General features: G+C 41.9%; 2 protein-coding genes across 8 annotated transcripts in view; both read right to left on the bottom strand.

The window, feature by feature from the left end:
• Positions 1-30: 30 nt before the first annotated feature.
• ARMH2 (armadillo like helical domain containing 2) lies at positions 31-6,782 on the bottom strand. The gene is made up of 2 exons (XM_061398723.1): positions 2,728-6,782; positions 31-544 (listed from the first exon to the last, which is right to left on the bottom strand). Exons 1-2 carry the CDS (start codon positions 2,987-2,989, stop codon positions 117-119), a joined length of 690 nt encoding a protein of 229 aa, XP_061254707.1. The 5' UTR covers positions 2,990-6,782; the 3' UTR covers positions 31-116.
• Positions 6,783-6,864: 82 nt separating this feature from the next.
• RIPOR2 (RHO family interacting cell polarization regulator 2) overlaps positions 6,865-14,557 on the bottom strand; it is a 212,917-nt gene continuing 205,224 nt past the window's right edge. For all 7 annotated transcript variants that reach the window (XM_061398710.1, XM_061398702.1, XM_061398703.1 and 4 more), the window contains 4 exons: positions 14,298-14,503; positions 12,471-12,554; positions 9,073-9,163; positions 6,865-8,807 (listed from right to left, as the gene is read on the bottom strand). In XM_061398710.1, coding sequence (XP_061254694.1) covers positions 8,707-8,807; positions 9,073-9,163; positions 12,471-12,554; positions 14,298-14,503 — 482 coding nt within the window. In that variant the 3' untranslated portion in view covers positions 6,865-8,706. The remainder of the gene's footprint in view (positions 8,808-9,072; positions 9,164-12,470; positions 12,555-14,297; positions 14,504-14,557) is intronic.

The following is a 14,557-nucleotide window of genomic DNA, read 5'->3' as shown; positions in this document are numbered from 1 at the left end:
CCACCTAAAAGAAAACGCTGAAGAATAACGTTACCAGCTCTTGTTATTTATTTCAGTTTTCCAGGGTAATACAGTGGGGTGCAGGCAGTGGCATCAGGTAGGTGGATTTAGAGAAATTAATGCCTGTGAAAACCAATGAGGAAATATAGCACCTCTGCAAAATTCTCGGGCCATCCAGACCAATTCTCACTGGCCAGTATTTGCAAGTGATATTTCAGAGAACTGCAGTGTTTAAGCTCCTGCATACAAGGCAAGTTATTGCATGTCATGACAGAGAGAACATAGCAACCCCAGAATTTAACCAGGAGGCTGCTGTTTGTTTCACTTGTCATAGTAGACTCAGATGTGTCATTAAAAAGATCAATGAGAATAGGAATAAACTGCAAATGTTTGGCTCTTCTCTGGTTGACAGGGTTTAAGTAACACCAAGATGCGACACTTTGGAGCAGCAGGATCTTTATTTTTGGTACCATCTCGTAATTTTGCAACAAGTGAGCTACTTCTTTCATGTACTCAGCTGCAAAATTTCCAGCAGTGGGTCCTCCTGTAAAACAAAGCATTTGCATTTCCAGAAGTATTTGATATGTCTAGTAGCTAGTAACATGAGTGCTCCTGTGTTACACTCAGTTCTCCTCTCCCCCACCACCCCAAACTCCACGTGCTGCTCTGAAGTTGAGAACGTGTACGTTGATCAGCGTGGGGTTACATGAAGAGCACTGGGAGGTCCCTGCCTGCTCAGAGCTCTTCCCTGGTCCCTTCATTGGCACCTGTCAGTATTGCAAGATGAATAAAGCCTGGCTGTGTTCACCTTGCAGATCTCCCTCACGGTTTCATTCCCAAGTCTCGGTCTTCAGTGCTTGAAGAAGTACCAGAACATTAGCGCAAACAAAGGAAAAACCAACAGGCTGAGCTGCAAGGTCAGGGTCTAAGTGGCAAGAGAGGTTTTTCCCAAGCTGTCCATCATTGTTCTGTTCTCCTTAACGTGTTTCTCAGCCCGGCTCTTGCAGATCTGGGGCCAACCTGGTCCTTGACTCCAGTCCCATCCTATACCTGAACCCCAGATCTTCCTAGTTCAAATCTTGAACTCTGAGAAGGTCATAGATAAGAAGGCCCTGATGAAGACAGTTTAGATGGTGAGGAGCAGCTGGCACAGTGGTCTGGATTCTAGCCACTGGAGTTTTGACCTGGCTTGGATTTCTCTTATTTGTACTACCACAGTTTCATGGTTTTAAGAATATTCTCTGATGTAAAGTGTTAGCGAAAAGCTGGCATGAGCCCTTTTCGTGGTTCCCCACATGTAATTAAAGGATGCTGATCCCTTTATAATTAGCTAACTCTTACCCCCAATGCTGACCACAGCTCTGTAGTGAACTGAGCCTGCCTCATTAGTGGTTACGATTTATCCTCCTGCACATGGGTATTCTCCTGAGTTTCTGTCTTCTCTCTGGTCCTGTGCTAGTGGTTCTTAATCATTCTGGCACCTTAGGACCCATTGATCTTTGTAAACAGTAAATGTTTTCTCTCATGGACACCATTCTGTGGAAGTAGTCTATCAAACGGCATCAAAATAATTCATTTTCCCATTTAAAAAATAATCTACCAATGACACTAACAGCTATCAACAACAGCTTCTCATTAGGAGATGTGTTATTGAGGGCTGTCTATAAATTTTTTTTACACATCCTGACATTTATTAGAAAAAAAAAGTGAAGAGAGTTTGGATTTGACAGAACAGTGTGTCTTTAAATGGTTTGTGTTAGTTGCTCAGTTGTGTCCGACTCTTTGCTACCCCATGGACTGTAGCACACCAGGCTCCTCTGTCCATGGGATTCTTCAGGCAAGAAAACGAGTGGGTTGCCATTCCCTTCTCTAGATCTTCCCAACCCAGGGATAGAACCCAGGTCTCCTGCATTGCAAGCAGATTCTTTACCATCTGAGCCACAAGGGCCCTTAAATATAATTTCAACCCTTACCGCTTAATTTTCTAGCCAAGTGTACATTAATAGCTGTTTTTCACTAATGCACCTATTGACTTTCCTGGTATTAATAAGTGTTTTAAGAGCCCAAAGTTCTGATTTTTCTAAACTATTGCCTGTGTAATGCATTTTTTGCAAGATAAAATATAAAATATTAAGTAGTTTTTCCCCTGTAAAAGGATTGACAAATCAATTCAGAATAGTCTTTGATCTTTTTTATGATACTAAAAAAATTTATAGGCAATTTCAGTGTATATGTGTGTATATATAATTTTAATGAATAAAAATTAGAAAGTACCTAATTAGTCATATCTGATGGACACATTCTTTTAAAACATGAGAGCCTTGTGTGTTAGTTGCTCAGTCGTGTCCGACTCTTTGTGACACCATGGACTGTTCAGCCTGCCAGGCTCTTCTGTCCATGGGATTTTCCAGGCAAGGATACTGGAGTGAGTTGCTATTTCTTTCTCCAGGGGATCTTCCCAACCCAGGGATCAAACCTGAGTCTCCTGCATTGCAGACAGATGCTTTACCATCTGAGCTACTAAGGAAGCTAGTAGCTCAGATGGGAGATCCTTGAGGAGAAAGTAATTAGTAATCATCTGGTGGTACAAAGATGAAAGGCTAATAATTTAGGCAAAGGAAATGTTATCGGACCCTTAAGATGAGTGCTAGGAGCCTCACCGACAGTGCTAGAACAGGCACAAAGGCTGTGGAACACCTCCATCAGCACCGCTGGTTCAATCAGTACCTGTAAAGGCCAGCAGTCCGATTCTATAGGCAGCTTGAGCTCTCTGTTCAAGGGCTAGAGAATTATCCGTCAAAATATTGCCAAGCGTCAGAATTTTTTCTTTATGAAAAATACTCTCAGCTGGAGGGATGTATTCTTCCTCGTTGTTACTGCAGAAGCCCTTAACGACACTCCAGCATTTCTGGAGGCGGTGATATAGCCCCGCGAAGCACTGAAGAACCTGAGGCCAAAACTGCACAAAATAAGCCTGCGTCTTTGCCATTGTGTGAAAAGGCCAAGGGCGCCCCAGTCACATCCCTGGCAGGAACAGAAGTGAACAGTCAAGAACTCTGGAACTCATCACTTAGCAACACCGTGGAATTGAATACACAAATCCGGGGCGGGGGGTTGGGGGCAGGTGGGGGCAGACATGTATGCTGAACTTTCTTCAGCCTGGCGTTGAGGCCTTCTGCACTTTGCGCTAAACCAAGCTTACATTCACTTCTCTGGTGCACAGAATCTCACCTCAAACCAAACTGGTTCCCCCTAACACACACTCAGTGAGGTCCTGTCTTTGTGCCCTGTGTAGGCGATGTCTATTAGGAACTTGCTCATTCTGCTTTGACTGTTCCAACGTGTCAAACTTTCCACTCATCTTTCATAGTATTATGCCAATTTTGCTTACTTGCTACATAGAGTTTTTCTCTACATCATAGATTTTCTATGTTGATCCTATTTTGCTGAGAAAATAGAAGCAGTCAAAAAAGAACTTCCAGGACTTCCCTGGTCGTCCGGTGGTTAAGAATCTGCCTGCCCACGCAGGGGACACAGGTTCCATCCCTGGTCCGGGAAGATTCCACATGCCCTGTGGCAACTACCCCACATGCTACAACTACTGAGCCCAAGACCAGGAGTCACAGGACGAGAAGCCTGCGCACCACAACTAGAGAAAGACCATGCAGCAACAAAACCCAGGGCAGCCCCCCCAAAAGGGGACTTACATCAGTTCTCGCCATCATATCCACCCTCTGACCTGTGTGTGTCCATATCCTCTGGCTTTCCTCCTGTTATGCTCCCTCTGTTTATGCAGATTTCAACCAATCCTCCTCACTCCATTCAAGGAGATTGTTCACAATCCTTCTTTTGCATCTCAATTTTTCCATCTCAACTGGGACCTTCGCATCATCAACAAGCATGCTGTACCTTTTCTCATTTAAAAAAAACTGAAACAACTCTCTTGACTACATATAGCCTCTTCCACTGGTTATTCATTTTTCTGCTCCTCCTTATACAAAAACTCTTCAAAGAGCTGCCATACTTGCCCTTTGAACATTCTTTGAACTTCTCTTAAATGTACTCCAAATTGGATTTCAACCCTATAGCTCCACTGAAGTTGCTCATCAGGGTCACTGGGGACCTTCCCTCTGCTGAATTCAATTCTCAGTCCTCAGCATTTGTCACTCATTGCTCCTCGGAACACTTTTCTCACTTGGTTTCTAAGATGTCATATTCCTTTAACTTTTCCCCACGGGCCATCTTCCTTTTCCTTTGCTGTCTCCCCCTCTTCTTTATGACCTCTGAATATTGGAGTGGCCTGAGGCTCAGTCCTTGTACCTCCTCTTGTTTTATTATCTATAATTCCTAGATGAAATAAACCAGATGAAATAAACCATTCACATGCTGAAGACTCCCAATTTTTTTTTTTAAACTGGATTTCTCACCTGTACTCTAAACACAAGTATTTTCAATCACCAAGATGGTATCTCCATTTCCATGCCTAAGAGGCTTCCCCGACTTAACAGACCCTCAAAGCAGAATTCTTGGTCTTTCTCTCCAAACCTGCTGCTTCTCAGTTCCGCTGTCTTGGAAGATGGCATTCCATCTTTCCAGTTTTTCAGACTGAAATTTTTGGATCCACCCTTGGCTTTTGTCTGTTTCATATCTCAGTTCCAACTTACCAACAGATCCTACTGGCTGTACTTTCGAGGTAGAAATTTGGATGCCTGTCCAAATCTGGGACATTCTACAAAATGTACTTGTCTGTATTCTTCAACTATTGTAAGGTGGGGAAGTTTAAAGGGTGGGGGCACAACTGTTCCAGACTAAAAGAACCTAAAGAGGAGGGTCACCATAGGATCCAGCAATCTCCCTTCTAGCCATGTATCTGGAGAAAACTAATTTGAAAAGATATATACACCCCAATATTCATAGCAGCACTATTTGCAATAACCAACACATGAAATCAACCTCAATATTCATCTACAAATGAATGGATAAAGAAGATGAAGTACATATATAATGGAATACTGCTGCTGCTGCTGCTGCTAAGTCGCTCCAGTGGTGTTCGACTCTGTGTGACCCCATAGACGGCAGCCCACCAGGCTCCCCCACCCCTGGGATTCTCCAGGCAAGAACACTGGAGTGGGTTGCCATTTCCTTCTCCAATGCATGAAAGTGAAAAGTGAAAGTGAAGTCGCTCAGTCGTGTTCGACTCTTTGAGACCCCATGGACTTCAGCCCACCAGGCTCCTCTGTCCATGGGATTTTCCAGGCAAGAGTACTGGAGTGGGGTGCCATTGCCTTCTCTGAATGGAATACTACTCTGCTACAAAAAGAGTGAAATAATGCCATTTGCAACAACATGAATGGACAAAGATTATCATACTAAGTAAAGTAAGCCTTACAGAGAAAGACAAATATCATATGATAGCACTTATATGTGGAATCTAAAATATGATACAAATGAACTTATTTACAAAACAGAAGCAGGCTCACAGACATAGAAAACAAACTAACTATGGTTATCAAAGGGAGAGTTGGGAGAGGGATAAGTTAGGAATTTGGGATTAGCAGATAAAAACTATTATAAATAAATGTAATAGATAAACCACACAGTCCTACTATACAGTATTGGGAACTACAATATCTTATAATAAACCATAATGGGAAAGAATTTTAAAAAGAATACTTTTATATCTATATGAGTCACTTTGCTCTGATTCAGAAGCTACACAACAGTGTAAATCAATTTAAAAAGAACCTGAAGAGGCTTGACAATTAAACATGGAAGCCATGGTTGGAACCCATGGTTGCAAACATGTATCCATGTATGTGCATGTATGTGCGTGAGCATATGTGTATGTGTGTATATTCTATAAAGGCTACGACTGGGACAACTGAGGAAACACAGAGCCTGCATTATCCAATATGGTAGCCACTAGCCACATATGGCTACAGAGTACCCGAAATGTGACCCATCTGAATTGTGATGTGCTGTAATTGTAAAATATATACTCTATTTCAAAGTATGAGAAAAAGAATGCAAAATATTTTATTAATAACTTTTATATTGATTACAAGTTGAAAGATTTTGGATATATTAGGTTAAGTAAAACATATTATTAGAATCAGCTTCCCCTGTTCTTGTTACTTCATGTGGCTACTAGAAAATCTAAAACATCAAGCACGGTCCCTTTTTAAGGCCTTCGCATTTACCGTTGTATCTGCCTGGAGTGTTCTTCCCAGGGGTATCCACATATCCACATGACTCACCTGTCAGTTCCTCAGATGATCCTCGAAAGTCATTTTCTCTTAGGCCTTCCCTGACCACGCTGATCTTTGCCCTATCCCATTTCCCATCCCCAGCCTTGGCCTTGGGCAATTACATTCCTTTTCTCCGTCTTTTTTTTTTTTTTTGGCCACAATGCAAGGCTTGTGGGATCTTAGTTCTGGGCTCCGGGCAGTGGAGAGGCGAGTGCTAACCACTGGGCAGCCAGGGAGTTCCCTCCTTTTCTCTGTCTTATTGTCTTCTTTTTCCAGGATATGAGCCCTGTGAGGGCAGGAATTTTTATGTCTCGCAGCAACGAGACCAGCACAGCCAAAAAATAAATACATAAATTTAAAATATACCAATAGCAACTTAGACAAAATGGGGCGGGACAGGAATGTGTTCCAGATGAAAGAATCAGATAAAATGTAGCTCTGTTTTTCCTCCAATTAGCATTACAACAAATCTGAGAAGTAAATATCATTCTCATGTATGGATGAAGGAATTTCAAGACAAGAATAAATTCAAGTTGAGAATCAAGTGTAGTGGGTTGTGTAAATACCAACTCAACAAGAACATGTGAAAAAATACTGCAGACTCTGAACACGAAACTAGTAATTCAAAAATAATTTTTATTTTTAACTTACATGATTGAAAGAATGACGAATGGAAATGCCACAAAACTAAAAGCACCCCTTTCGACCAAAAACAAAATGCAGAAGTGAATACAAAAGGTATAGAATTATTCATGCAATACTCGAAAAAATAAAAAACCCAAACAACAAAACAATTCTGTGACATTTGTGATTTGACTATTTAAAAAAATCACTTCAACCATTTGACAGGGACTACAGACTATACATACTAACTGTAGGCTGTACAATGTACCTTTAAAAGGGAAGATATGCATATATATATAATATTTATAAATTTACAAATTTATATATACATTATAACTTCACAGTTGAAAGAACTTACCTACCAGGAAGTCTGATAAACAATTTACACTTTAAACGAAATAAGAATTGTTTTTGAAGGTCTTGCTAAAATGTAAATATTTCAAATAACATCTAAATGATTATACAAGCACATTCAGAGAATAGTAGATATTTCACAGTTTAAATTACACTCACACATATTATTTTGATATCTTGGCATATCCCACCTTATATACTCTTAAGAGGAAGAAAAGTTATTTAATAAGAGCTACTAAACAGACTTGTATTTTATTTAAAGGACTTACTACCCTGATATGAAAGCAATGACAGGAGCTGTTTTAACTATTTGGCCAAGGGTTCTTATCCAGTGATGAATGATTTCTCTAGGGCAGTAACCATTCAGGGCATTCTTCTTCCTTACCTTATAGTACTTTCTATAAAAGCAAAGACCACTGTTATTGATCCTCTGTTTTCACCTCACTGTTGTCATTTAGTCACCAAGTCGTGTCTGACTCTTCGACCCCATGGACTGTAGCCTGCCAGGCTCCTCTGACCATGGGGTTTCCCAGGCAAGAATAGTAGAACGGGTTGCCATTTCCTTCTCCAGGGGATCTTCCCAACCCAGGGATGAACATGCATCTCCTGCCTTGACAGGCACATTCTTGACCATGAGCCTCCAGGGAAGCCCCTTTTACCCCATTAGGATTCCTCCAACTTCTATGTTCTTCTTCTTCAAGGAGCATCATAACTTTCTGAAAACTTCTGGTTTTGATCTGCCTTAGCAGCTAAATACTTCTATTATAAAAAGTATTTTAAAAATGGCTCTTATTAAAAAAAAAAAACTTAAGTTTTGAGTATCTTCTTAAAAATGAGTATGGTATAATCTTAATAAGGTAATTTTTAATGATCTACCCATCTTTTTTTTTTTTAATTCACCTTTTTTTACATACTGGAAACATGCCTTTGGATTTTTCACAATAGAGAAACAAAAGAAATTGTGGCAGCTTGAAAAAATGAAAATAAAAAATCTTACAATGTGTTCTTTTACCAGGTTCTGCAGGCAAACTTGTATTTGAAGAAATCCTTTTATTTTTTTTTGCTTTGCATTTAAGGTAAAATTAGGTACCTAAAGGGGCCACTCAACCCTGAGAACACAACAGAGGAAAAACTGCAAGGCATAGGATATTTATCAAAGTATCATGTGACTATTTCAAGCTTATAGAAGAACTTCCAAAAAAGTACAAAGATGGCTGTTTTAAAATTCCATACGTACTAGATAAGACAGACTCTTCTACTAAGTTTTGTCAGCTGCAGTCAATGATGTAATCTACTGAAATATACATAGCCCTATTCTATTGGCCAAAGGAAAAGTAGATAAGCACTGTGAAACTGGACTTTGGATTCCTTCTAAAACATTTTAAATTTTCAGACAACCTCAACAGCTTCCAGCTAAGTCACAGCACCATCTTGATTAACAGGGCCATTTATTAAGACAGCTGTTAGAGTCAGCTCGTAATTAAAAGGCCGTGGCAACTTCACTTGCAAGACGACCTCCAACTTTTACACAGTCTCGAGGAAATTTGTCCAACTGTTCATATGCCAGCCGCCCATCTTCTCCTGGATACAGAACACCAAAAATAAATACCAGTTTGAACTTAACATTTTTATTCATCACTCAGAATAATAAATTAATACCAGTTGGTATTAACTGATCAGTCCCTCATACTGTGTGTGTGTGTGTGTGTGTATGTGTGTGTAAGTGGTTGAGCAGATAGCCTATAGGAGAAAACCTGCTCAAATAAGGCACATGAAACTTCTTACCATTACCTTTGTGTCAGAAATAAGCAATCGTGTTACAAAAAAACAAAAGCAAAAAGCTCACCAAGAGATAAGAGAGTTTCTGAGGCCACATTTCTGATTTCTTCAGTATCAGACTGACACAATGTCACGAGCATTTTAATGCTTTCAGTAGCCTACAAGGAGAAAAGAGTTAAAACAGTGTTCTGACATTTAGGTGTGGGACTATATGAGACTTAGCATTTTCACAGCTGGTGGGGACTTAAAAAACCACCCAGGTCTTCCCAAACCCAGCTGAGTATCAGGATCACTCTGGGAGCTCTTATAAAAGTACAGATTCCTGATGCTACTCGGACACATCAGATTAGAACCTCCTGGATGGAGCTCAGGATGTGCGTTTATGGGAACGCTGATGACCAGGGAAGCTCCTCATTTCACAGCGGACTACAGGCCAAGAGAAGGAAATGACCAGTCCGCTTTTCCAGAATAGAATCCACTTCGCCTACTTCTTTTTGCTGTATCTCATTCCTTCCAAAACTGTTCTAATTTAAGAATTCCTAATTTTAGTTTATATATTAAAATAGAGACAAGTAAAGGTTAAGGATGGGAATTCGTCTATTTGTTTCTTCCACAAACATTTACTGAGCACTCTGTGAACCAGGCAGTTCACAGGGCCTGGGAGACTCAGCCATGAACATGACATGGTCCTGACCCTTAAGAGTTTACAGTCCGGTGGAAAAACAGATGGTGAAATAAGTTAACTAATTATTATGGTGGGTGACAGGCTGAGTCAGGGTGCTGGGGCTAAACGTGACTGGGAGATGCAGAGTGGTCTGATCAGGGAAGTCTTCCTGGAGGAAGTGTGGCTTAGAGGAGTTGGTCAAGTTTGGGCATGTGGTAAAGATGTGTGTGTGTGTGTGTGTGTCTGTGTACGTAGTGTTTGGGGGTGTGGAGAAGGAAATACAGGGCCCAAATCAAGGGGAGGCTTATAAGCCATATTAACAGTTTCGGATATCATTCTAAGATCATGGAAAGTCATGTAAGAGGTTTAAACAGGACTTGTTTTTTAATTCTGAGCTTTCTAACTACAGAGGAGAGGATGAACTACAGGGAGGCAGAGAAACTGGTGGGAACGTGGCTGGAACATGTGAATAGAATGCAGATGAAGAGGAGACAGATTCCCACTACCAAGGAAGTGGGATGTGCAGGATGAGGAGGCTGGCTGGAGGTGGAGGCTGAGGGCAAGGGCAGGTCACTGATGGCTCCTAGGTTTCTGGCCTGAGCTCCTGCGAAGAAGTTGAACAATCCACTCATACACCAGAGACAAGAAGTAGGGGTGAGATGGGTGGAGTCTGAGACTTCCTAGAGAAGATACCTCAGAGCAAGCTGGATCAGAGATGGAAGGGATGACATGGACTGGAAACATGGGGAGTTGTTAGCATAGGCATGACCATGGCAGGGAGGACACACGGAAAGAGAAGAGAGCCCACCAGAGTGCCCATGAGCGCCGGTGTTGAAGGCCATAGATAAGAGAGGGCCTGCTGTGAATAAGGAGAAGGCAGTGGCACCCCACTCCAGTACTCTTGCCTGGAAAATCCCATGGATGGAGGAGCCTGGTAGGCTGCAGTCCATGGGGTTGCTAAGAGTCGGACGCGACTGAGTGACTTCACTTTCACTTTTCACTTTTCACTTTCATGCATTGGAGAAGGAAATGGCAACCCACTCCAGTGTTCTTGCCTGGAGAATCCCAGGGACCGTGGAGCCTGGTGGGCTGCCGTCTATGGGGTCGCACAGAGTCGGACACGGCTGAAGCGCCTTAGCAGCAGCTATGAATAAAATGCTCTTCCAGTGATTTTGAAGAGTTGATAACAAATAACACATTATATGGTTTTCTTTCTTGGCAGAAAGTGAGGCTTATGGAGTGGCCCTGGTGGTGCTGGGCACCGGAAGACAACAGACAGAAGCAAGCACGGGTGTTTCTTTGGGTTCGTGTGGCCCAGTGAGACAGATGGGGGAACTACAACTGCATTTGAGAACCCTGACTTCTCAAGCTTGTTTCCAGTATGGTACTAAGAAAGAAATATGTCGGATGTCTGTTTGCTGCCATTCATTTAAAAAAATATTTTTTTTCTCTTGACACGTTAATGAGAGTTGACTGGTTGGGTCTGTGCTGTGTTTTTACATCATGCTATTTGGAGCCCCTCTCAAGAGCTGGGGGGCTGGGGGTGGTTTAGAAAGAGGTCTTTGCTTTAGGAGGAAAGAGAGCTGCTGCTAAGTCGCTTCAGTCGTGTCCGACTCTGTGCGACCCCAGAGACGGCAGCCCGTCAGGCTCCCCGTCCCTGGGATTCTCCAGGCAAGAACACTGGAGTGGGTTGCCATTTCCTTCTTCAGTGCATGAAAGTGAAAAGTGGAAGTGAAGTCACTCTGTCGTGTCCTACTCTTAGTGACGCTCAGTCGTGTCTGACTCTTAGCGACCCCATGGACTGCAGCCCACCAGGCTCCTCCGTCCATGGGATTAAAGTAGTGGGGAGGATTGCTGCTCCCAGACTGTGGACACGCTGGAGTTTAAAACTGTAGCTTTTAAACCTTCACAGCATGCAAATCCACAAAAACTGGTGCCGATCACGTATCCTTCTGTCTTACTTTACATTAACTCTGTGTCGCAGCCATCATCACTGACCTGTCACTAACAGGACAGCACCCAAAAGCACAGCAACCACTTGGGCCTGGCCACCTCAAGGTAATTTTTTGACCCAGTAACAAGGAAGGCAAATTTTCCCAGAAGTGTTTTTCTTCACAGGTCATTAACTTTTTCCTTTGAGGTGTTAATCCCTTTCTTCATGTCCCATTAGGTCTGCAGGTCCCCGCACACATCCAAGATTTTAGCAGACCTCAAGGTGTGGCCTTTTCATTCTGTTCTCAAGGATGATTAATCTTATATTTTGTGATTAAGGTCAGTCAGACATTAAATCTTGACTACTAAAAGGCAAGCTCCTTAAAACACTGGCAATTCTCAGCCCTCTGATACAATGAAGATGGACGAGCTGCTTAGTAAAAGAGTTGCCAGGGAAGGATTTGAAAGTTTATTGGCACATTGGATTTTAGTACTTTTTTGCCAATTTTATTTATCTCTGCCGTATTTCTGTACACAAGAAAAATTGATGAAATCAGCATGTCATCTCTTTTTTGGCATGAAAGCCACTTTTTTAATAGTGGCCCTGAGGCAAATCGATTCCTGTGAGCTACTGAAAAAGGGAATTGTTTTCCAAAAAGTATTGACTTTAACAAAACCAAGTCACATTTAGGTACTATTTGAAGACAAAAAGGATTTCCCAACTAATATACAGGGTAAAGGAGAGGAGAAAGGCTGCTAAAGCAGGTACTTCCAAATATGGAAAGAAAGCTGTCTATGCACCTGGCTTAGTGTCAAAGCCAAAGTCAGCTCAAAGCTGACCTGCCAGGGGCTCCAAGGCTGGGCCTTACCTTCAGGCTTTTCAGGGCCAGGCAAGCTGCCTTCTGGAGCCGGAAGTCAGTCTTTGTTAGGGCTTCACAGTAGTAGAGCAGGGCCTGAAAGAGAAGGAAGGACGCCATGAAGACATTTTGATTTGTTTGTACTTTCAGGCTTCCCTAGGGGCTCAGTTGGTAAAGAATCTGCTTGCAATGCAGGAGACCCAGGTTCAATCCCTGGGTTGGGAAGATCTCCTGGAGAAAGGAATGGCAACCCACTCCAGTATTCCTCCCTGGAGAATTCCATGGACAGAGGAGCCAGGCTGCCTACAGTTCATGGGATCGAAAAGAGTCAGACATGACCGTGTGACTAACTTTCACTTTTTTTTTTTTCAGACGTATGTATCATTTTTACTCCTTGAGATAAGCTACAGGTAAAAAGACATTTTGCACTACCCTCAGAGGAGGAAAAAAAATCCATTAAAATTCACGTTGATTAAAAGAGCTTGATCTTTTTATCCAGTTCATTCATGCCTTCTATTCTATGACTGGCATTGCAAAATACATGGTCTATGTCTTGCTCTTTCAGTGTGGGTGAGGGTATTTGGCCCACAGAAGAGCATTTTGAGCAAACTCTCCTAAAAGACTGGAACTTTGTAGGAAAGAACAATATGAAGTGCATGTTCTCGGGCCAAAATGTATTAGAATGGAATATCTTCCCAGGAGTACATCCCACCACACACTAACTTAGATAATTAGATAATGCCTTAGAAAGTTTCAGCAAACTCTTCTCCGAGTTCAACAGCAGACCCATCCCAAGGACAAGAAGGGCCAACTTTTATTTTCTTTAACTGATCTGAAAGTCGATGGGATGTGGGTTTTAGGATGACTGTTCAGGTTGCAAAGGGCTCTCAGGTTGTAAAGGGCCTGCTTGTACTAGGCCCCAAAGTACTTGAACTGCATATGCTTATTACACTTGGATGACTGTTGAATTGAAGCCGAGAGAGGTAAACTGTCTCCTCCCTAGCAACAGGAGGGATGGCTTTTAAAGTAAAAAGTATTCTAGCACTTTGACCCAATAGTTTGATGACATAACTGCAAACTATTCATAAAACATATGTGTGTGTGAACACGCATATGTATGTTCATCATAATATTTTTCAGAGTTGGAAACTACACAAATGCTCATCAATATGCAATACAAAAATAACAGGTTATTTATATACTGAGATGCCACTGAAGTATAAATAGAATAAAGTAGATCAATATGTCCTGACATGGAAAGAAAATAACCATGATACATTACATTTAAAAAATCATTTGTGAAATAAGATAGTGTGATCTCATTTAAGAAAAAATAATTATATATGTTAGCATATACATAGAAAAGATCTGAAGGAATGTTCACTAAGTGATGAATAGTTTTCTCTGGGACTTACAGGACCTTAACTATTTTCAGTATATTTTTATGGTTTAAATAATTTTACAGAGTGTATATCAGTAATAAGAGGAAAAGGGACTTCCCTGGTGGTCCAATGGTTAAGAATCTGCCTTCCAATGCAAGGATGTTGGTTCAATCCCTGCTTGGGGAACTAAGATCCCACATGCAGCAGGGCAACCAGAGAAGCCCCTGAGCTGCAACGATCGAGCCTGAGAGCTCTCAAAGCCAGTACTCCACAACTAAAGGAGTCCGCTGCACTGCAACTAGAGAAGGCCCATGTGCCACACAGCTTTTTTTTTTTAATTTTAAAAAACAGGAGAAAGAAAATTATTTTTACAAAGGAAGAGATGACACAATATTAACAGTAAATGGCATAAACTTAAACAAGCTTCTGCCTTGCCGTCCATCATTTCATGCCCTACCTTTTCCCTGAAATGCTCGCTTCTGGAGGCGGCTGTCAAGTAAAGCGTCACCGCCTCACTAGCTCCACTGTCCTCCCCAGTCAGGAGCAGAGCCAGCGTCCTGAGTACTTCCTCCTGCGGGGCTGGGAAGCTGCCGGGGGCAAGGTCACTCATGGCCTGGAGCAGTGTCTCATCTCTCAGTGACTGCAGAGTCTGAACCACCGAAACTGGAGAGAGAGAAGAAAACAGAAGTCACTTTCTGTTGGTAAAGTAGCACGCTT

The sequence above is a fragment of the Bos javanicus genome, chromosome 23 (assembly GCF_032452875.1).
Source record: "Bos javanicus breed banteng chromosome 23, ARS-OSU_banteng_1.0, whole genome shotgun sequence".
Lineage (NCBI taxonomy): Eukaryota > Metazoa > Chordata > Mammalia > Artiodactyla > Bovidae > Bos > Bos javanicus.
Note: the sequence above shows the minus strand (reverse complement) of the source record. Positions and strands in the feature narration are given on the sequence as shown.